The 24,226-nt window shown below is 39.7% G+C and overlaps 1 protein-coding gene across 3 annotated transcripts in view; it reads left to right on the forward strand.

Moving 5' to 3' along the window:
- The window catches only part of usp13 (ubiquitin specific peptidase 13), a 42,532-nt gene extending 19,245 nt beyond the window's left edge, over window positions 1-23,287 (forward strand). For all 3 annotated transcript variants that reach the window (XM_074635243.1, XM_074635244.1, XM_074635245.1), the window contains exons 11-21: window positions 1,622-1,747; window positions 5,016-5,169; window positions 5,734-5,908; window positions 6,055-6,143; window positions 7,573-7,695; window positions 11,976-11,999; window positions 12,368-12,511; window positions 14,564-14,733; window positions 16,676-16,865; window positions 18,854-18,938; window positions 19,705-23,287. In XM_074635243.1, coding sequence (XP_074491344.1) covers window positions 1,622-1,747; window positions 5,016-5,169; window positions 5,734-5,908; window positions 6,055-6,143; window positions 7,573-7,695; window positions 11,976-11,999; window positions 12,368-12,511; window positions 14,564-14,733; window positions 16,676-16,865; window positions 18,854-18,938; window positions 19,705-19,801 — 1,377 coding nt within the window. In that variant the 3' untranslated portion in view covers window positions 19,802-23,287. The remainder of the gene's footprint in view (window positions 1-1,621; window positions 1,748-5,015; window positions 5,170-5,733; window positions 5,909-6,054; window positions 6,144-7,572; window positions 7,696-11,975; window positions 12,000-12,367; window positions 12,512-14,563; window positions 14,734-16,675; window positions 16,866-18,853; window positions 18,939-19,704) is intronic.
- The last annotated feature ends 939 nt before the right edge of the window (window positions 23,288-24,226 follow it).

Raw genomic sequence — 24,226 nt, forward strand, 5'->3', positions numbered from 1 at the left:
AGCTGGAGTTGGCGTGCTGCTGTGGTCAGTCTGTGCTAAGGAAATATTAGCCATCGCAATTACATAATCTCTTTAAAATTACTTTTTAAGTTTACTACTCTGGGGGTAAATTGTATGGGATACCTTTTGTGTGGTTATAGAGGTTAGCCTACATAGTGTGGCAGGGTGATGTGGAGATGTGTCCACATTGGATTTATTTATAATCAATCATGAATGTGCATTACAAAACATGTTTAGTTGGTGTATATTGTATATGTGAATGAAATAGTATACATTTAAAGGAACACTTTGAGATTTTGGGAAGTATGCTTATCCGCTTCCTTGCGGAGAGTTGATGAGGAGGTTGATACCACTCTCATGTCCATCCGTCTCATGTCCATGTCAATTTCCTGGAGTCTCCGCTGGTTACCTGGCAGTGGTGGTGGAATGTAACTAAGTACATTTACTCAATTTTGAGTTTACTGTACATGAGTATTTCTATTTTATGCTGCTTTATACTTCTACTCCACTACATTTTAGAGGCAAATATTGTACTTTTTACTACTACTATCTGATAAATGTAGTTACTTTGCAGATATAGATTATTAATACAAAATATAAATAAATTACTAAATGATGATATAATATGATTACAGGTTAAACTTCCCAGCAGTATATCAAATAATTGAAATTAGCCCCACCTTTACCAGCTACAACATTAAAGTGATGAACATTAATGCATACAGTATATCTCATTAGGATCCATATATGAATCTGAAATGGGCGAAATTCTGCAAATGAGTACTTTTACCTTTGAAGTATATCTTGATGCTAATACTTTTGTACTTTTACTCCAGTACGATTTTGAATGCAGGATTTTGAATTGTAAATTTATAATGTAGTATTGCTACTTTAGATCTTCTTCCACCACTGTTGCATGGCAACTGCGTGTACTTATTCCACCACTATTGCCTAGAATACCATCTTACTACAGAAACGACTTTCTAGTTACGGGTTGCTAGTATCAAGACCGTAGGACTAGCATTATAATTGAATGAACACTGAAAATGAAGATAAATGTCGTGAGTAGTTTGAGTTGTATCGAGTACTTTCAAGCCACTGAAGTGAAGAAACTGGGACGTCATAGCTTGTGTTGTGTTTGGTTATGGATACTTCCAGCTTTGAACATAGAGTGTTTCACACCAGCAGACAGATAAGCCAGACACAATTTTTTTTTATTCTACAGTCTCTGCTGTAGCTTTTCTGCATACTAAACTAAGCCAATACTATTGTGTTTTGCTAAGCATCATCATGTTTGATCGTTGTTTTTGGATCACACAGTAAAATTGTTATTACAGTAGCCTATCTCGATGTGATATTTTAGAGATTCAAAATTCTTCACATGGTGTAAAAGCAAGTTCTTTACTGAAGCTATAAAGGCCTATATGTGACAGTTCTTCATATTGGTTTCACTGGTAATTCTCCTGTACAGAGAGCCTGGTACTGGCAGGCCACCTGAAGCTGCTTTAAGTGTGGTTATCTGTAATATTCACCACTGCTCTGCTGTCTTGTCCCTCTGAGACAGGTGGATGCTCATGCACAGTCTGTCAGCGTGTGTGACTTTTAAATGTTGTCATTCCAGCACCAGCAGAAGGGCGTCTCTCCCCGGATGTTGAAGTCCCTGGTCAGCAGGGGACACCCAGAGTTTTCCTCTATCAGACAACAAGATGCCCACGAGTTCCTCCTACACATCATCAACCAGGTGGAGGTGAGTCAGGCTAAAACCTCTGTGCACGTCAAAATATTAAAAACATACTATAGGTGATTGTAAATGAGCAGAAACCACGGCCAGTAGGCTGTGTTTACATGGAGTGGTCATGTTGGTGTATGTGGCATCATGAGAGTAACATTCATACCTAAGGAGCACGTGTTGAGTTGTTAGACACTGTTTGCATAAAACGCTCAGCATTTTTCAAGCTGTTTATGAAAAGATTTTTTCATTCTCAGTTTTTGATAAATTGGTGTCAAGAATTGTCCACTGCAGTATTTGGATGTTAATAGTTCTCAGAGGATATCTCCTTATGACTTTTGGTGACCTCCTGACCTTTCATGTCCTTTCCACCAGCTCAAAATGTTCCCATGAGCCACAATTTTGTCTATGACAAAGTATAATAATTATAATAGTAATATAATAATTAGTACTAGGGCTGCACAATTAATCAAATATTTATTGTGATCAGGATTTTGGCTTCCCACAATTAAATGAGCATGATCGACTGCAATATTAACATTTAAAATGTGTGTTAAGCTCATAGAAAACTCAGTTGCATAATCAAATCAAGCGCTTCCTAATACGCTGTATATTTTACAGGCAAAAAGAAAAATGCACTGAATTCAGGTGAAGAAGAACCTTATTTTAAATCTTATTTTGATGCAAAGATTTGTTAATAAGCAGGAATGCAGCACAACTTAAAAGTGAAAGCAGTGCTCTGTTGATTTAATTTTGGGTAAAAAGTTTTGGTACAATTTTATTTTGCTTCTAAGAGATGCACTGAGAATAAGGACCAGTCTTGTTTTGATGCAAGATTTGTACATTAAAATTTAGCTCAACATGAAAGTAAAAGCAGTGCTCTGTTTATTGAATGTAAAAGTGCAATAAAAATATTTTGTTCCAATGAATAATCTATAATAATCTCAATATTGATAACAAATAATTGTGATTATCATTTCGGCCATAATTGTGCAGCCCTAGTTATTATTCTTATATAGTTTGTCCAAATTATCCTAATACGAGGTCCACTTACTAGCTTTTTTTGTTGTTGTAGCGTTTAACCCCCTCATTGTCTTTATCAGCTGATGGATTTTTAACTATAACTTTGAAGGGAACATTTACGATATGTCAAGCTTTAGAATTAAATATATGCAGTATATGTAGGGGTAAACACCATTCTTGGTAATAATAATAATCCAGTTAATGTTACAAACACACACAGAAAGGGATGCTGCCTCTCACAACAACTGACTGCTGTATTAAATTTGAATTTTCTCCTCTGTGAAATCCTAATTTTTTTTAAAAAAAATGGCCGGGTTACATCTGACCTCCGACACACATGGACAAGCAGTTGATTGGGAGGTTGTTTTTGACTTTGGTTAGTACGTACACAGTGGAGGCTCTGATGTGTCTTTCTCAACCTGGATATATATAGCTCCTAGCTATCTGTTACACAGGGGGGGTAGATAATGCTTCCTATTCTAGATACATACATGCCCTGACTCGGACCCGACACTTCATGTTGTGAAGATCAGCAACGTATCAATATGTGCCCCATTATCTGTAGAAAGCTTACAGCTCCTGGGCTCGAACTTGTCCATCACTCTCCTCCCCTTCTTTAGTCCACTTGCCTCTACAGCTGCCTGTAAACCAGACACAGATTTAGTTATCCAGACATGGTAAGTGCGACTAAAGCCACCACCATCAGCAACATTTTCCTCTGTCTATGTCAGCCTGCATACTCGGCCAGAGTAAAATTATAACTTGTGTATTTCAGTAGCCTCTTAGAATAGAAGGGCTGGGTTGCAGAAAGGCTGCAGTGCAAACCGGTGTGTTAAATCGGGATGCCGTCCTTCATCACGGTCTTCAAATAAACACACAGTACACTTCAGTGACCCCTGCTGTTCATAAGCAGCGAGGAGACACAGAGCCGCTCAGTGACGATGATTAATGTGCCTGTGATTCTGAAAAGATGTAATACTCGCAGTTATGGAGGGTACGGTTAGTTGAGTCGGATCCTAAATTAACGTCTACATTATGAATGACTGTATTAAGAGATGTGGGTCAGAGAGCAGTTGGGTTGAAGTCGTGCCAGGAGTCTTTAATAGACCCCGGCGAAGAATAGATTCATAGATAGAGTTTCATTTGAAACGTCAGGCTGTCATGTGTCACAGAAGCTTTGCATATTCATGGTACATGTGAAGCAATAAACAGTATTTTAAATATTCAGAGCTAACTCTTAAAAAGTATTTGTAACAGCCTTTAGACCACAAGACACTATAACCTTTATGTGATTATTGGTGCATTAGTGCAGCGTACCAAACAATAACATTACAATGTGAGGGACAGGTGGGACACATGACAGCTTGATTGCCATTAGATTTAATTTCGCTAATATAAATCAAGAATTAAGTAAAAGTAAAAAATGAATGTGAAAAAAGTCTGTGGGGAACCTCCATTTTATCATTGTGGGTTCACATCACTGGTTTTTATTCATTACTTTAGAAAAAGTAGGGCTGTCAATCGATTAAAATATTTAATCGCATGATTGTCCATAGTTAATCACAATTAATCCCAAATTAATCACACTTTACAAAATGTGCCTTAAAGGGAGATTTGTCAAGTATTTAATACTCTTATCATTAGGGAGTGGGCAAATATGCTGCTTTATGCAAATGTGTGTATATATTTATTATTGCAAATCAATTACCAACACAAAACAATGACAAATATTGTCCAGAAACCCTCACAGGTACTGCATTTAGCATAGAAAATATGCTCAAATCATAACATGGCAAACTGCAGCCCAACAGGCAACAACAGCTGTCAGTGTGTCAGTGTGCTGACTTGACTATGACTTGCCCCAAACTACATGTAATTATCATAAAGTAGGCATGTCTGTAAAGGGGAGACTCGTGGGTACCCATAGAACCCATTTGCATTCACATATCTTGAGGTCAGAGGTCAAGGGACTGTTTTATCCTCGCCAAAATTTAGTGTAAGCATGGAGCGTTATTTATCCTCCTTTCGTGACAAGCTAGTATGACATGGTTAAAACTGAGCCCGCTACAACCTAAAAATCGCAAGTTGCATTAATGCGTTAAAGAAATTAGTGGCGTTAAAACAAATTTCCATTAATGTGTTATTATTGCGTCAACTTTGACAGCCATAAAAACAGTCAATATGACTGCCTAATCTCATCACCGGATTTAGCAGATATTCAAACTCTTCCCTCTCATCCTCCCTTTACGTTGCTGTCTTACAGAGGAACAGCGCAGGCTCGGAGAACCCAAGCGACATCTTCCGCTTCCTGGTGGAGGAGCGAGTTCAGTGCTGCCAGTCCCGTCGGGTTCGTTACACTCAGCGGGTGGACTACTGCATCCAGCTGCCAGCTCCCATTGAGATGGCCACCAATCGAGGTAAAGAAGCCCCCCATGCAGACACACACACACACTCACACACACACACACACACACACACACACACACACACACACACACACACACACACACACACACACACACACACACACACACACACACACACACACACACACACAATGCTCTGCTGCAGCAGGAAGCCACAGCTGCCTCTGGTCGATACAGCTGGCACAGCGCTGGGCTCAGGTGGCACCAGCCGCTTTTCACCATGTTCTGACATTTTATAGACCAAACAACTAATCGATTAATCAAGAACATAATCAACAGATTATACAACAATGAAAATAACTGTTAGTTGCACCCTTGTGACCCCGGTAAAGATGGTAGTCTTCTTCTGATGCAGTGTAGATGAAAGCAGAAGCCGTCAGTCTTGTCAGCAGCCATCCTGAACACCTTAAATCATTTATTGATATTAAAATGCAACTTGTATCGCTCTTGATTTGACTCAAATCAGAATTTTAAAATGCAGAATGTTATGGAGTTTTGCAGATGTTAGCACTTTGCACAGCTCAAAGTGTTTGTCATTCTGTGTTATTCTACCAGAGGAGCTGATGACATTTGAGGCCAAGCGGAGGGAAGCTGAGGAGAACATGCGGGCTCCTCCTGAGCCGGTTAGAGCGCGGATCCCCTTCACCGCCTGCCTGCAGGCCTTCACAGAGCCGGAGAACGTCCTCGACTTCTGGAGCTCGGCGCTGCAGGCCAAGTCGGCCGGAGTCAAGTAAGCGAAGGGCCTGAATGACTTCTCTAAACCCTCAGTGTTTTTTAATCACCTCACATCTGTAAATTTAAACCAGTTGTATGTATAACATGTGAATTGGTTTCTTTTATATCTCCTTTTTTCAAAATTGTTATTTTCCTCTGCAGAACTTCCCGTTTCGCCTCCTTCCCTGAGTATCTGATTTTGCAGATCAAGAAATTCACATTCGGTGTTGACTGGGTGCCAAAAAAACTAGGTAACTATCGATCACCCTTCACCGTTGGATTTAAACTGTCTTTTTCTGGCCTCTACGTTTGTTGTGACTCGATTATAAGTATGTGTAGTGCTGTACATGTCCAGCAGAGGGCACCATCTAACAGCAATTCACAAGGCACGTACAGTAGCAAGTGAAACTGTACATTTTTGAATGGCTTCACGTGCAATTTTGGACACATAGACATAAACTACCCCGTCTCTCACCCTGCCCATATCTATAAAGGACTGCTGGAGTTTTAATTTTGTCTGCACTCCAAAATTCACCAAATTCAAATGAGTGATTTGCAGCATCTTAAATTGCATCTTAAACTCTGTGTGCCCTCATCGCTTTGCCAACAAACTCAAGGGTTTAAAGTGTTTAACTCTGTGCAGTTTTCACTCAGCTTTACCCTGCTATTTATAAATCATTATATAAATCTTCAGCAGTATATTTGGGAGTGTTTCGTGGCCCACAGTCACAGTTGTGTTTTGTGGGTAGAGTGTAACTTACACCAACAGCTAGCAGAGGCTCCTCACTTATTATGTGATATGTGAAGTTTTTCTTACATATGTTGTGTTCAAAAATAAATGCATGGCATCACTTAAACTTAAACATTAAAGGAACAATGTGTAGCATTTCAGGGGATCTAATAGCAGAAATGGAATATAATATTCAAAACTATGTTTTCATTAGTGTATAATCATCATCATTGTGTTTTCGTTAGCTATTGAGCCCTTCATATCTAGATAGGGAGCGGGTCCTCTTCACAGAATCCGCCATGTTGTTCCACCATGTTTCTACAGTAGCCCAGAACGGACAAACCAAACACTGTTACGTTACCTGAGGGCCACCATAGTTTTCCGACACGCATGCGAAACTGCGGTAACGTGAGCCACAGAGTGTAAAACCGTGGTACTGCCAGCCAGCGTCTGACTTCTGTTGCTCCTAAAGTAGTGTTATTATGGTAAGGATGGCCTCTGAGCGAGGTGAACAGCGTTACCACGGTTTTGCACACGGTGACTCACGTTACCGCAGTCCTAGAAAAGGAGGAGTTAGCAGAGGAGTTTTCCAGTGGTTGCAATCTGCAACCATGCTGCTAGATGCCGCTGAATCCTACACACTGTCATTTAAATCAAAATCAATCATGCATCAAAAATACAATAACAGTCAATGATTTGATGAAAAAAAGCAACTTTTAAAAGAAAATATCAAACAACCATTGATAAAAGAACAATTTCTAAATGTTTATAAAAGATTTTAAAAGGATATTAAAGATACTGCTTTGGATTCCTTACTCTCAAATTATAAGTCTATAGGCTAGGATGCTTTTGGAACCACAGCTTGAGGAGATTTACAGCATAGGCTCTGAGCACAATTCATGTCAATGCACTCCTCAGTTAAGTTTTATATTGCGTCTATTCCTGTACAGACTTGGCCATCGATGTTCCAGACTTTCTGGATCTGAGCAGGCTGCGGGCCGCTGGGCTGCAGGCGAGTGAAGAGGAGTTGCCTGACCTCATGCCTCCCATCGTGCTGTCTGAAGACACCAGAGGTACAGAACAAGTCCAGTTTATGCACTTTTGACCGAATAAGAAACCAACAAGATAAGAAGATAGATATGTGGTCTTCTTATTTACTTATATCCAGATAGCATCGGACACTCTCTGTCCACACATATCATTAAATTTGCACTATCTGTTACGCCATGTAAACAAACCATGTACCTATCAGCTGTGCGGTCTAGACCAGACTAGATACGTAATCACTTAAAAGATGGGTGAGTAGTACTTGCTATCTTCCAACATTTGTGTTTTTTAAACAGAAAACAGGTTTTATACTGCGATACTTACTGAAAATGACACACAATACAGTCAACAGAAGCAGAATTTAGGTATTTGTTGTAAAATGAGGAGGTATCGTATAGATAACTCATTTCAACTTCACGAATCAGCTGTCCCTCATCTGTGCGGCTCTTTCAAAGAGAGCAACAGAAAGAAAAAGAAAAAGCATCTGACAAAAGTTCAGCTCAAAACGATGCATTTTTCTAATTCACTGAGAAGGATCCCATGGTCACAAGCTGCGGTGACTCACCTGCAGTGTCCTACAGGGATATATTTGCATTCATGCGTAACGACTTGGAAAAAACCCCCAGTAAAACAGCGCTCTTAACTACTGGGGGCATTTTTGGCCCTTCATGTTCAATTTCGCAGCCCTTTTATTAATTTTAAAGGGCATTTTTTTCTGCGAGCACCTTTACCCAGCTTGCCAAACATATTCTGTACACTCTGCAGAATATTAAAACACCTTCAACATATGAGGCATTATATATATCAGATTGTTCCCAGTAAAGTGGAATACAGTGTTGCTTTGAGAACTAACTCAGATGTGTGTTGTTGCCAAGCTGCTACCTAACATCCTTTTCAGGAGGTGTGGGGTATTTTTGTGACAGAGACAAATGATCCGTGAAATTGTCTCTAATATGATGTTCTGCTCAAAGCCACCCAGGTTTTCTCTTAAGGGCATATTGAATGGAATCCCACGTGAACGTCATGCTCAATCAATTACTGAAAAGTTGTTGTGTTCACAGTGTGGCTAAGCCTAATAAGTTATAATGATTTTATAAGATCCCCTTGTAATGCACTTCCCTGGGAACAGAACGCCAGCGAGTGTGTTTTTAGAGCTCAAACGGTGTTGTTGTTACTTTTCTTGAAACTTTGGACGCATCAGACTGTTTGCTGACTGTTTAGTGATATTTCCAGCGTTGCATACGGTGTACGTTTGGCATTTTTGTGTGCCTGTCTTCCTAAAGGTCAAACTACAGCCTCCCTCTTTTTGTTTGTCTGTCTTTGTCTTCTCTGTGATTGTAATTCTCATTCCTCTCCTCATCCCTCCTTCCGTTGTTTGCAAAGTTCAGCTACATCAAGTTATCAGTGTCCTCCTTAATATTTTAGCAGGCGTGAAGCACAAAGTGTTCTGTTCCGTCTCAAGCTCCAAACACAAAAAAGGGTCCAGTGCAAAGACACACCAGCAAGCAGCCTTTGGACTCAGGAGGGATTTTTTTTTTTACTGAATCGTTTCGCTGGCTGCTTCTTAAAACAGGAAACTCAAAACCAAATGTTGCCTTAATATTTTAGGACTGAACATTATGTGCCGTAGCTGCTACTGTATCTCAGACCACACATGAAACACATTAAATTGGCTTCTTGGAAGAGTGCAGTATCTACTTAAAACTTTTCAGTCTGTAACATAAAGTGTGCTTTCATTGAGCTGAAACTACCTTGCTTAGGCAGCATTGCATATCTACGTCTGACAGCGGCAAGCTATGCAGCTATCTTAGAGGGCCACAGTGAAATCAATGCATGAAAATATGTGTAAATGTTTTATGGATGTAGTATGTTTGATGCGGGGTGGAGTAATTTGAATCTCTTATTTTGTCCCAGTGGGCAACCTGCATGGGGGTGACTCCTCTGGTTGCAAAAAGAAGTCTGATTGTATAGAAGTCTATGAGAAAATTAGCCTACTTCTCACTTGATTTATTACCTCAGTAAACATTGCAAACAGGAGTTTATGGTCTCAATCACTAGTTTCAAGTCTTCTTCAATACAGCATGATGTTCATTTAGTAAATTATGGTCCCATTTAGAGTCAAATAGGCCATAAAGCAGGGGATGTTTTAGGGCGTGGCTACCTTGTGATTGACAGGTTGCTACCGCGGCGTTGTCCGGTCTGGGAGTTGCCCATGTTTTCGTCATACAACTTTAACCCTTTCACAGTGTGTTTTTAGTTCTTGAAAGTTAATTATAACATATGGTCTCCTAAAAATGTGTTATTCAGCGTTCGGTTGTACTTAGCTCCACCCTCGTGTGTCACTTCTGGTTGCAAAAAACAGTATGGTGACGACAACAAATGCCGAATTCAAGGCTTCAAAACGGCAGTCCACAAACCAATGAGTGACATCACGGTGACGACGTCCACTTCTTATATACAGTCTTATGTTTTGTCCCCTGTTGACTTCCGTCAGAGCTTCTCTGTCTACAGACCGAGAGGTTAAAACAAGTAGCAGGGTGTAAATCGTGCCGTTTAAACTGTGAAATGGAAAGAGGTCAGAGGAAACGCCGCGCTGTTTTCAATGCATTATCTGATTTATTTATGTCACGTTTATATGATGGGTTTTGTCGGTTGCAAATTAACCATTGGCCCATTATCCTCCCAGCTGGCATCAGCAGTGATTAATCATTGGTCACCCTTCTGTCTCCAAAAGGCTTCAGTGCTTCTCATTAATTACACAGCATCGCACAAGTGTGTTTTCCTGTATGCTGCTTGAACCACATTATTTCTCATTGGTCTGCGTATCATCCATTCACTCAATTATTGCTGCCCATTAAGGAAATGGAAGACAAAAAAATGTATCATGGATTTTTGTGATTCCATTTTTCTGTTCAAAAGCACAAAACAAACAATTAAAAGCCGTTCAAACCTTTATAGATAATGATTTTTCAGTTTTGGTTGCTAATCTGATTGTCTCCTTCAGCATTAAACTGGATTAAACTTTTTTCAATCTCAAATCCCCACTGGGTGTTTAAAATGAACCCTGATCAGTTTTTTTTTCTAAATTGAGTGAAAATATGAAAGAGAGGGGGGAAGCACATGAGTTTGGGTTTGAAGTTGTGATTGTAGAGCTTGTGAACAGTTGGGCCGATCAATCTGCTCACCGCAGGTGGTGACAAAACTCTTTTCTCCCATCTTAGCTTGAGGACATCTAACTTGAATCGGCCCTGTCTGTAAAGGGACATCCCTAATATGATTGAACAACAGCCACTGTGACCACGAGTGACAAGTATGACACAATGGTAAATCTTCAAACATAGTGTAACAATAGGACAAGTACAGAAGAGTCATAACGTCAGCAAACTGATTCAGCAGTGTCCATTTTATAGAAATAAGTTCAATATTAGTCATAGGGCTGCTCGATTATGGTAAAAATCATAATCGCGATTATTTTGGTCAATGTAGAGATCATGATTATTTAACACGATTACTCATTGATATTGGAAACATCATGCATTTTGAAATAAAATGTACATATTAAAGTTAAATGCCTCAATGTGGTGCAATTTGAGGCCAAAATTAAGAGGCTAGATCTATGAAGAACTTTGTGGTATTGTAAACAAGTTCGTGCTCTTGTAAACAATTGAATCATAAACACATTGGTTGTATAGATACTAATGTTGATGACACCCTCAAAAAAGTCACACCCACAAGGCATGGCAAATGAGGCGGGGTCCGTGTTTCAAGACCTGCCAAAATCACCGCAGACCGCACGCTGGTCAGTCCGCTTTGGTTAACAATCACGCTGGGAGACGGTGGCCATGGTGTTACTAGGGCTGTCCTTTACCGAAGAAATTCTTAGTCGATTAACACTCATAGGATTTTGTCGACTAATCGATTAGTTGATTTAATTGACAGATCTGTAAAATGTAGTTTCTCCTCGAAGAATCACACGAAAGCACCACTTTAAATTTTGTGTTTACCAGAGATGTGCTCATAAACTTCTTGGAAATCAGCATGAAAAAAGCATAAAAAACGATTAATCGACTAAAGAAATCTTAGTCAACTAAGACCAAAACAACCGATTAGTCGACTAATCGACTAAGAGGGAGCAGCCCTAGATGTTGTTAACCAAAAATGTTGAAGATTCTCTCTAGGTTTATTTGATGTTAAAAGTGGAAGTACACAAAACCATATGCAAACAAGGGAAAATGCACAAAACCAGTGATAATGTGTGTTCTCATTGTGTGCCATTACCTGAAATATGTTTCTTCTCCTCTTTCAGATAACTCCATGGGCTCCATAGACTGTGAGTATTTCTATGTATATGAATATGTAACCCTTATATTAAGTTATGGCCATGAAAAATGTATTTTGGGCACCAAGCAATGGTGCTGACCATGTATACTTGAGCAGGTGCTGCAGCTGCTCTCTACTTCCAAACAAACTTTACTTTTCCACGTGGCGCTGCTCGTCTCAGCCAGACTCATTTCTCTCCTTGATAAATCATCCCTCAATAAAGAAACGTCCCCGGGGCTGCTTCTCCTCTGGTCTCTTCGCTTAATGAGGCCCAAAGAGAGATCTGTTTGGTTGTTTAAACTGGGAGGTTACCGGCAGTGTTGAATCAGCAACTGCTATGTTTTTAGTTATTGATGTCGGTTTTTGTCGTGTCCCCAGCTCCTGAAATAGATGAGGCGGCGGTAATGCAACTGGCAGAGATGGGCTTCCCGCTGGAGGCCTGCAGGAAGGCGGTCTACTACACCGGCAACATGGGCCCAGAGATGGCCTTCAACTGGATCATAGCCCACATGGAGGAGCCTGGTGAGGGAACATCACTGCAGTCAAATGGAACCTAAATATGGACAGATCAACGGACACAAATGTTTATACTTTTTACTCTAGAGCTGAAACTTCAACAGCAATATATCAAAGTCTGCGATTCCCTGCATAGAAGTGGCAGCTCTCAAGATGAAAAACATACATTTGCTCTTTCGTACACGCCCCTCCGCAAATTATAATGTTTTTTATTTGTATACGAAACAGAACCAGACCAAATAGAAAATGAACCAAAAGTATGTATTTCACTCTGATTTGGACTAGCCAAATGGACAATGACTAGTGAAAGCGCCCTAAGAGATGAGCGTTAGATATGGACAACGAACGAGGAAAAGAAAAATGGAGACGCTGCTTCACAAGGCAACACAAGTCGGCCGAGAATTTGACTAGTTCAGAAAGCCAGTCGGCTCACGTGAAGCTTGTGTTGTGTTTTTTCTATACCTATTCAAACCTGCCAAAAACATGTCTGCAGCAAGTACACAAAGCCACGGCAAGTTTATTTGTATGGGACCTTTTTAAGCACAAAGGTAATTCAAAGTGAGAGACGCGTCACATCTCCACTTCTTCCATTACAGTTAAGTTGTTTTTGCCAGCGTCACACTTTGCATCCCTTTGTGTACTGCAGGTGTTTATCGCTGTGTGTGTGTGTGTGTGTGTGTGTGAGATCATCACCAGAAACTTTGTCTGGGCTGACTTTGTCTCTTCTAGAGCCTCTCAGCAGTAGAGACGCACCCCCGAGGCGTAGGCTCGTGTCACTTTTATTTCCCTGGTTGGCTGTAAAGGGCCTCTACAGTGGAGAGAAATTAGAGCATCCCCATGCCTGTTCGTTTTGAAATGGGCCTAATGCGTCTGCAGAATGGGCTGCATTCAGGCTCAATAATGTCAGTGAAACGCTCCGTCCCTGCCTGCTGCACAAAAGTTACTTCTTCTTTTTCTTCTTCCTCCCCCACATTTGTTTGGTTTTATTTCATTCCCATTAACATCACTTCAACTTGTTTCTTTACATGCGTTTCTTTTTATGCTGAGGTGGATCTCAGAGTGCTGCATTTACTAACCTAATGGCTCCTTCTTATAAAAGGTGCATTTCTAAAGCACTGTGCAGGCAAGGCCACTCAATTATTATACTTATTTATCAACTTAGTTTCAGTGAATTTGTTAAAAACCTGAAATTGAGCCTTATTGAACAGGGCCAGAGTTCATATACACGTCATGAATGCATTTACTAAAAGGCTGTGATGATGAGATCTGAACACAGATTGACACTGTCAAAGTTTATGTTAGAAGTTAAACAATAACCAATTTAGGAATAATTCAACTTAACATGCAGACATGAGCGGTTCTTTAATTAAGACAGCCTTCTTCCTGTCGCATTAAAACAACTGTATTATGGGTAATCGGAAGGACACGAGACAAGGAGGCTGAGAGAGAGAGACAGGAGTGGGAGATAAGTGGTACGCATTTTCATTTATGGCGAGGACGGTAATGAAAGCTGTGTTTATGACCAGCAGTCGAGTAATTACAGCCGGAGTGTCCTTGTTCCCGGGTTGAGGGTCACTTCACTTTCATTTGAATCTATTGAAAGTGCACAAAGGATTGAAGTTCACTTGGAAATTAGAAAGGATGTATTCTTAAATGTATTTAATGCAGAGGCTGTAAATGTTTACAAATAGTTTTTAATGTTAACTAATGTAGGTGGTAGGTGTAGGTCTTTCCTGAATTTCATTTTAAATTCATGCAGTGTTCCTCCTGTATGTCCAGATGTTTTGTCACCCATAGCCAGATATATTGATTTATGAACTTCCCAACAATTTTTATTTTGAAAATAATTGTTTAAAAAAACAACAACACTAAAACTTTCTTTCATGGAACTGCACTTCTGTACTCTCAGTGTTCAAAATGTAACTTTATTTGCCACAACGCAACAGCAAACGGATGTCTAGAATCGGATAACTTTGACCCTCCAACACAAATATATTCACAGATTGGGTTAAAAATAACTAGATAGCTCCAGCATCTCATTATTATTCTCTCTCTCAGACTTTGCAGAACCTCTCGCTCTGCCCACCATGATGGATCCCGGTCCGTCCACCAGCGACAGCCCCATGGGCACCACCCCGCTGGGCAACTCGCCCCCTGAAGAGAGCATCGCCATCCTCACTTCAATGGGCTTCCCCCGCGCTCACAGCATCCAGGCACTCAAAGCCACGGTCAGTCTCCTGCCCACTCTGTTCATGTTTACACTTTGTGTGTAATAATAATAATAAAAACCTTTTTTCCCCATTAGTTGGCACAGAAACTTCTTTTCCAGGCATCTTTTTCTCTTCCTATTAATTAGTTTCTGCCAACTAATTCAAATTAGTCTTAATCCCCCAACATTTGTCATAAAGAGTAGTTTGTTTTTTGCTCATAATTTCTACATTTGCTGCTGCAAAAAACCTCAGGTCTAATATGTCTTCTGCTGTGACTAAAATCCTCTGCTGCTATATTGTGGTAACAGTAATTTACTTTAGAAAAGGAAGCGTAGCTAATGTGTAGGGATGGGCGATATATCGAATATATACGCAATGTATTGCGGCTTGTTTTACATAGAATGTAGTAAATTACTATTTCGCCAACATCAAGTATAAATATTATTTGTCATTTTTTTAAGCTGCCGTCATGAAATGCGCTTTGGCGTCTCCCACGGCTCTCTCCCTCTCACAGACACACTCTCCTGGGCGAGTGTGTGTGTAGCGAATGAGCATGGATGTGCATATGGGGTGATGGTTTTTGTATCTGGAGGGAAGCAGGGAACAGGGAAAGAGCCTGGAGAGAGAGTGGAAGAAGTGAAGCGCCAAGGCGAGTTTATACGTGTTGAGGCCTGGCATCACAGAACAAAGGAAGTCTTTCCTGGTCAAAAGCAAAACCAAACAAAAGTTCATGACAGAGCAGGAGGTTGGGATGAGGTGAGGTGTTTGAGAAGAGGGCAGAGAGAGGGCGAGATGATGAAAACCAAGCTCTGTCACTCATAAATGGGCTTGGCTGGCCTACTTGTTTGCTTTCCAAGCTGCAAATTTAATAGGTCTTACATGTCAGAGTGATTAAAGATGTCTGCTCTACATGGTGTTTACAAATAGTCCCAGCAGCATACGGACACTAGTGCCTCCTTTAGGAACAGGATCTGCCTCAAAGACACGTCGAGTCATTTTATCATCACATCTCACAAATTAATTTTAAACCTCACAGTACAAAATTATTGATTTTTTGTTTTTTGGTGTGTGTGTGTGTGTGTGTGTGTGGATCAAAGGGAATGCAGCTGCAGCAAATTCATTATCTCCCCTGTTTTGAAATAGCCTCCGATTCTCACATTTCATGTTTCATATTTCAAACTGCCCCCTCAGCAAAAAATAGCACAGCAGAACTGTTATTAAGGCACAGAAATAGACACCAGGCTTCCTTGTTTATCATCCCCAATATCACCAAACTCCCTGCCATCCGTGATGTTGAAGCACATATTCCTCATGAGGCGGATGGAGGTGTGAAGAAGAGAGGGGTCTCACGGCCCGATTTATTATTAGTCCAAAATTAAGAGGAAGAACTTTTTTTCCCAACCTCAGTGACTTGACTGGGAGAGACGGGAAACGCTGGCAGCTTCATTCGCCAATCAAGAAAAACATTCTCCAGGAATCACACCTCTATTTTGGATTAAAAGCAAACATCCTCAGGGGGAATTTAGCACAGATGGATACCTGCTGCCACCTCCCCAATAAATGATTTCTCATGTTCAGCACGTTTTTTTTTTGATGAGCGACCTAAAGATACAACAGCAAGAAAAAACAAGACAGAATATGAAAATGTCTTATCTTCCGCCCAGATTTTGTCCTCATACGTGTTGTATCTGTAGGCCGTATATCTTTTATGTGCCAATATTTCCTGTTACAACTAGTAGTTATTAAAAGAAAGTGCTGCTTCCAACATATTATGCATCAGTTGTCGATGTCCTCCTACAGAACATGTTCAAACAGCAGGTTTTCTTAACTGGCAGAAAAGGATTTACTGAAACTGACATATCTGAAAGCGATTTTATTCTTTCAATTCTGATATATTAGAGGCATTTTTGTTTTGAATTACAATGTCAGTGTACGTAGTAAACTTGAAACATTCTTTCAGAACAATAACCTCGAACGAGCACTCGACTGGATCTTCATCCACCCGGAGGAGGAGGAGAGCGACGCCCTGTCAGACATGACGGACACGGAGCCCAACGACAACGCTTTCTCCAACGCCAACTCACACAGCGACTCCACGCTGTCCCCAGACAGAGACGCGTCGGGCCCGCGGGTCAAAGACGGACCAGGACGTGAGTTAAAACTGACATTTCTGTCTCAAATTTATTTGTTATTGATCCTTATCTAAAGGTACATCAAGTAATGAGAGGTTGACTTTTAGCAACCTTTTGTTCATGTAGATTTGCATTGAAAGGTGGAGTCAAATTTAGAGTAAGCTTGGTAGTTGCGGCAGAGATCCAAGCAGAAGCGTTCAGCATATTATTTTACAAGACGAAGACCTGCATTACAGTGAAATTAAAATGAGGTCAGAGTCCAAGACAAGTGTCAGAGGGTGTTTTCTACCTCCTGATTTTTAATTTCACCTGGAAGTTTTGTACTTTGAAAGCTCCAATTAATGTCTGATGCTGATACACAGTGTGCTGTGCTGCTGCTGGGCACCGACTTGAGGCCTGTACGACGAAGCAGGATTTGGGGTCAGCGAGGTAACTTCAGGTTTAACCCTGGGTTTTCCGTCCTACGACGGTGGTTCACTTCTTATTGGGGTAGATCGCCATGGTAACTTACGCTGAACACCTAACCTGCTCCGGAGCAGGTTATGTTCCAGATGAGATCAACTCGTATAAAAGCACCGCCTACTGACCAATCAAAGCTCGGTGCGCAGATCGTATAATAATATTACACAAAGACGAAGAAGTTACAGTCATAATCCAGGCTAAAAGCATCACAGTTTAAACTGACAAATGCAGGAAGGACAGCGCGCTGTATGCTGTGGGTGCTTACCGCTTTTTGAATTATGTTTTTATATTTACTATTTTACTTGCTCTCAAGTCCGTTTCGCACTGCCGGAGTCAGGGACGCAGATGAAAGAAGGCTGAAATAGTCACACATGCCATGCTCTTATCAAAGGGCATAATGAAGTGTAATCTATTCATCCATTATATTATGAAAGGTTTTTTATAATATCACTGCCCCATCTAGACGACTATATCTGACTTTTGAGTATTCCGTCAAATTAATAAATCTGTTAATTTACACATTCACACTTCTGCAATTGTTTCTTTTGCCAGCTGTCCTTCTTGCATTTATCAGCTTCAACTGTGTTAATTTTAATCTGGATTATGTGTTTAACTTCTTCGTATTTGTCTAATATTATAGTTTACAAAATATGCCGCTCTCCTGACAGTAGACTTGTCCGTGTTTCCGATTGGTCATATGCTGCAAACACCACCCCTTTAATGTGAACGCGCTCATAGCCAGATGGAGAAACCCTGGGTTGACTTACCGAGATGATAACCACCGTCGTAGGACCGTTTAGCGGGATCTCAGTTGTTAGGGTTAGTTAAGCCAGATAACAGGAAGATACCCTGGGTTTGTTGAACTCGCTTAGTAGTACAGGCCTCTGGTCTGCCAGACCAACTTTAGGCACAAAAACATGATTCAGGAGCTTTTCAACACTCCTCACAAAATATGTACAATATAATAATGCAACTACATACTTACATACCAACGAACTACCACGCAGAATTTTCAGTGAAAATCATGAAATACCATTAGCAAGGCAGACGTTCTGGCTATTCATCATTTTTAATGAATTCTCTTCACTATTCACAGAAGCCTATTCTGAACTGTCCTTGCCACGAGAGCACCCTGTTTATTGGTCATTATAGTAAACAGTGTGCTCTTGCAGCAGGAACAAAACATTATTTTGTAAAATGAGTAAAAACGAATATTGAATTATTTATTAATATAGCTGTATGTTTTATCTTTTTGGTTCTTTTTTTTAATGCTGTGCTTGATCTGTAACATGAAGGCATCGCCATCAGCAACGGTCCTTTTATCTCACTGTGTCCACCTGTGTAGAGGCTTTAATTGAGTCTTTTATAGCCAAGGCTTGTATGTATGCTGGTGAATGCCTGCTGTTTACATGTCCTTCGATTGAACCTGTTGATTTAAACAGGTTTTATAGCAGCATGTTTAGGTATGACACTTTTTCGTATTTGTGAAACACTGCTGTGTTAATAACATATTCTATATGTGACTCCATGTTCCTCTTTTTCAGGTTATGAGCTCTTTGCTTTCATCAGTCACATGGGAGCATCCACAATGTCTGGACATTATGTTTGTCACATCAAAAAGGAGGGAAGGTGAGTTGCACACAGTTTCTCTTCTGTATATTCATTCAGTTCATAGCGGTACAAAACGGACAGCATATTGTTGATCACTATGAGGAGAGTTCCTGGTCAGTCACAAAAATGTCTGTTTTAATGGTCTAATCTTTTATTTTCCGTAATGATTTATGGAAGTAACATCAGGTGTACAGAAACATACAAATAAAGTACAAATGTAAATGATTGTCCTTCCATATTTTGGTATTTTCCCTCCCAGACCCTCTCCCACCTAACCCTCACCATTGCTGATGCAAAAATAATAAAGAACAAACAAAAAAATAAATTAAATTGAAAAGAAAGAAAATAAGTATGTATATGTAAGTAAAATAAATAATAATATATTAAGTTCACATTGACAGTAATAATAATTGTAGGATAAATCCCAAACTACAGCTAAAATAGGCTGATAAACTTTTCAATAAACTGACATCAAGTACAAAGCACCATGTACAAAATGGATTTATGGTCTAATCTTAATGTGTTTTCATCTCAGGAAGTACATTTTCTAAAGAAATTAAATCATTATTGTCAGTTTTATTAAGTTTTTGCCACCAGAAGTCTGAAAAATTAATTATTAAAAATCACAGGGACTGTCAATTTATTTTAGACTGAATGGAAAAACTAAATAAATTGACCCATTTATTCTGTCCTCAGTTTTGAAAGAAGTGACACTTTAAAAGCATTTCATGCTGGAAAACAAAAGGTGGTGTTTTTTTCTCACATATGTCCTTTGTTCCCGTAGGTGGGTGATCTACAACGACCACAAAGTGTGTTTGTCAGAAAGGCCTCCAAAAGACTTGGGCTACATCTACTTTTACCATCGACTGTCTAGCAGTTAAACTGAAGTTACCGACCCTTCCCCCCCCCCTCCCCTCCACCATGCAACCTTTTAAAGAACCGCAGTCTTTCACCCCGAAGACTGGCAGACAACTTTAATAACAGCCACAGTGGAAACGATGGAAATAGCCTCTCAGACCAGCTGCTCGCCTTACCGTGATGTCATTCAGGAGCAACCAGGAACTCTGGTCAGAAAGGGAAAGCAATGTGCTTCTTGTGCATTTGTGTTATGTTACGCTTTAAATGTGTATTTCAGTGTTTATGTTCAAGAGAAGACATTTTCTTGACGGTGTAAGTGCAGAGGGATGTGTGCAATTTCCGCTTCTGTACACAAAATAATGTCACATATCAAATCTCATTGTTCCTCCTCTATGCCTTCAGCTACTGTGCCAGTATTTTCAAAGTGGTACATTTTATAAATGTATATTGAAATGGCTTCACTGCCAGCCCTGAAATGCTCTGAAACTGCAACAACAAACAAGAAATCACTGCTGCTGGTGGCTTTACATCTTTGAAATACACACAAAAAAGCCATTAAGAATTAAAATCTTTTGGTTGAACACTGAAAGAAATAAGCAACATACTGTGTGTTCAGACTGGAGAGCACCAAGAAGGACACTGTAGTTATAAATACAGTATTACCAGTTGAATAATGGCCCAAACCTGCTCCAGTTCTACCTGATGACGTGCAAGTTTGGCCCTTTTAATGAGGTAAACTGGCTGAGAGCTCAAGATAGACGAGTTTCCTTCCCTGAACGCGTCATATTTTGCAGCCGATGCAGTTGAAATGGACTTTTTCTTCACCAGCTATGAGCAATTGAATGTGATATATTAAATTTCTACTTCAGTACCGCTGAACCTGTAAATCCTTGAAGTGGCCATTAGTCTATGAAGAGATGACAGCATAGCATATAATTGATTGATATAAGCAAAGCTGTGCTTATTCCAAGATTGCTATCAAGTCACAAGTGCAGTGAACTTCTTTCATGAATTACATTTGCCTAATTATTCTCATAGTAGGCAAAACTTGAACTCTCAGCTGCAGCTGGTCCACTTCACTTCCTTTATCACTCTGACAGATTCAGACTGTGACCCAAAAGTTAAAATGAATGTTTTCCTTCACCTGTTGCCACTTTTTTTACAGGTCAGTTAATTCATTTTATGCATCTGAAGCAATATATGCAACTACAACCAAATCTACTCTTGAACCTACTGTATGAAGACAGCTGTTCAGTGATCTCTTGTACTAACTGACGTGGTGCAGTGATGAATGTATGACTTCATGGTGCTCACTGCAACCAAAACCTGCTGTTCAGCCTCAATACTCCGAAACCACAGTGAACGTACAACTGGCCCTTTGCTGTTTAGTCACTATAACTAACCTCATGCTGGATTACTCACCGACTCTGTACTCTTCTCATTTATCAACTCGGTATGTCCACAATGTGCCGGACAGATTCAACATTATTGTTTGTCAAATACTCGTGAATATGCAGCCTCGGACTGAATCTTGTTTTATCTGTTGCATCTCAAAAGGGTGGAGTAATATTACAAAGTGTTGGTATTTTGTCAGTGGCACAAACACTTAATTCCAGTTTGGTGACCTTGGCATGCGGTGAAACTGCATGGTGCACCTTTGGGTGCATATTTTAAAGGGGAGTTCTGCTGAGACTGCTTAGACTTTCCGAATGTTACAGTAGTCTGCAAAAGTCAACACCTTCTTAAAGGGACAGTGTGTAGGATTTCGGGGGATCTATTAGCAGAAAATGTAATATAGTATTCATAACTATGTTTTCATTAGTGTATAATCACCTGAAACTAAGAATCACTGTGTTTTTGTTAGCTTAGAATGAGCCCTTCATATCTACGTAGGGAGCGGGTCCTCTTCATGGCGCCACGTTGCTCAAACCAAACACTGGGGGTACGTTCCAAATCGCATACTTTTTTTTAACTTTTAGTACACACTGCAGCTGCCTTTACAAAGTACGTACTTGGGACATACTACTTGTCATAACATTGCGCCTTGAACTTTGACCCTCTTGCTCATATATCCGTTAGAGCATTTTGGGTCAGAATAGCCAGAAAAGCATGCTGGCTTGTACACTGCAAAATACGACTGGATGTAGTAGTAGGACATCCTGGTATTTTTGGAATACTGCATTTGACATACTAGGTGTTGGGGCACAGTGGCTCTAGCTAGTTCTCCGACACGCTTGTGAAGCTGCGGTAGCGTGAGCCGCAGAGTGCAAAACCGTGGTACCACCAGCCGCCGTCTGACTTTCGTTGCTCCTAAAGTAGTGTTATTATGGTAAGGATGGCCTCTGAACGAGGCGAACACGTAGTCTTGGAAAGGGAGGAGCGAGCCGAGGGGTACTCAGTTGGTTGCAATCTGCAACCACACCACTAGATGGAGCCAAAGCCTACACACTGTCCCTTTTAATATTTCCATTTTTAGGTGTTTTTGGCGTCATTACCTCTCATATTCAAAGAGAGGACAATCCTTTGACGACACACTGACATTTCCTAAGAACAACCTTCTTTACTGCAAATCTGATAAATGTCAAAAACTGTGGAAGATAGTAAAGGAATATGATTAACATGATGAACAATATCAGGTAATGCTTTTCAAGACAGTCATAGGAGTGTCTTTTCTTGACGGTTAATATCTTTACAGACAAAAATATCTTTATGGAAGCTTTCAGATGAATATCCGTATTTCAGCGGTGCTCCCCTTTAACAACACTGTGAGTAGCCTTCCTTTGGTTTTATTATATCTCGACCTCTCATCTTCATCAGATACTACTTGATCAACTGCTGCAGTGTTCATTGTCTATGCAGCGGGGAATTCTATAAGGTCTCTCTATGCAAGTCTTGTGTTTCTGCCGTTCTTCCTATAAACCCTGGTCTGTAATCAGTGTTTCTTCTTCACCAGTGGATGGGTGAACTTGTCGTCTCGCTTAATGATGTTTAGTCATAAATGTCTTCAGATGTTCTGTGCAATTGATTTGATTTTGCTGCACCTTTTGTTCCCCCTCATCTTCCTGATTATGTTTTGTATTTTATGTCTTTTTGTTTCAGCTTTCCCTCCAGCTCGGTCTCTTCCATTCTTTTTCTCTACGTTGTTAAAACGGTTCAATTTGTCACAAAAAGGCTTATTCACTGTCAGCATGTGCACTAGACGTTGACATTTAGTCATTTGGATTGTAAAAGTGTACTTTTGTGAGTTGTATTCTCTTTTTTTCATTTAACTAAATGTAAAAAAAAAAAAGGTTGTTCACCTGTTTTTACTCTGTTGCCTTTTTGCAAACAAGTTTGTGCCAATTCTGTAGTTGTCATTACATAGAAGGGATTATTTTAAGTTGACTTTTGTAATGTATGCGTTTATCCAAATGTGGCTTAGGTGTACGTGAATAGAGTCATGGCAGTATACTCACTGGCACTGTTTACTTACGATGTTTGGATAATTTAATAAACTACACCTTTGTTGAGACTTGGCCTCTTTAAGAACGAACAAGAAGCTGCAGTTCAAGTGTTTTCTTTGAGAAAATAAAGACACAAGAGCGTAGAATATATAACAACAGTTTATTTTAAAAGATTACTTTCATATTGTACGTTTCAAAGGTGCTAATGCTTTCCTTGTGATTATACAGGGAGAGTAATATGCATTATAGTAGGTGTTTCAATAAGTAATTCATACTGTATATAAAGTATATCATTTCTAAGTTCATTCATCAAAATATCATTTTATTCATACATATCTGATGCATCGATAAATAAACCAGAACAAACTGTCTTTGTACACATGTTGAATTAAAGGAGAGAAGCAAGAAATGTACACAACATGTACTGATAACCTTTATGAACCCCAACCAATGATGCTGCTATTAACATTTTATAGAGTGAGAGAACTTGATATTTAATGCAGAAAACTAAACAAATCTATAAATTGATATTACCACACTCATAAAGCTTTATAAATATGGACAGTTCATAGTGTTCACAATTTAATTAATAAATACAGATTGCCTGCAGGTCTTGAAAAGTCTTAAAAAGCTATAGTCATTAATGTACGGAAGCCTTGAAAGGCAAGCGAGGAAAGAAATTCTGGTGATCCATTTTCTAGGTCTTTTTGAAAGTGTTTTCCTTCCTGCGTTTATGACTTAAGAACAGGTGAAAGAAATGTTTTGTCAGGATAATCTTACCAATTTTCTTTTTTTTTGTCATCTGTGAAACAGGTAAAAAAAATTGCCAGGTGAAAAACGTTTTGCAGGATTATTTTTCTAAATTACTTTTTTTTTTTTCATCTGTGAAAAAAGGTGGGAAAAAAAAACATTTTCCTAAATTACTTTTATTATCATTAGAAATTATTGTTATATACTGCTTGGAAGTACAGCAAAAAATTTGATATAATAATGAATAATTTAAGG

This window comes from Sebastes fasciatus, chromosome 5 (genome assembly GCF_043250625.1).
Source record: "Sebastes fasciatus isolate fSebFas1 chromosome 5, fSebFas1.pri, whole genome shotgun sequence".
NCBI lineage: Eukaryota > Metazoa > Chordata > Actinopteri > Perciformes > Sebastidae > Sebastes > Sebastes fasciatus.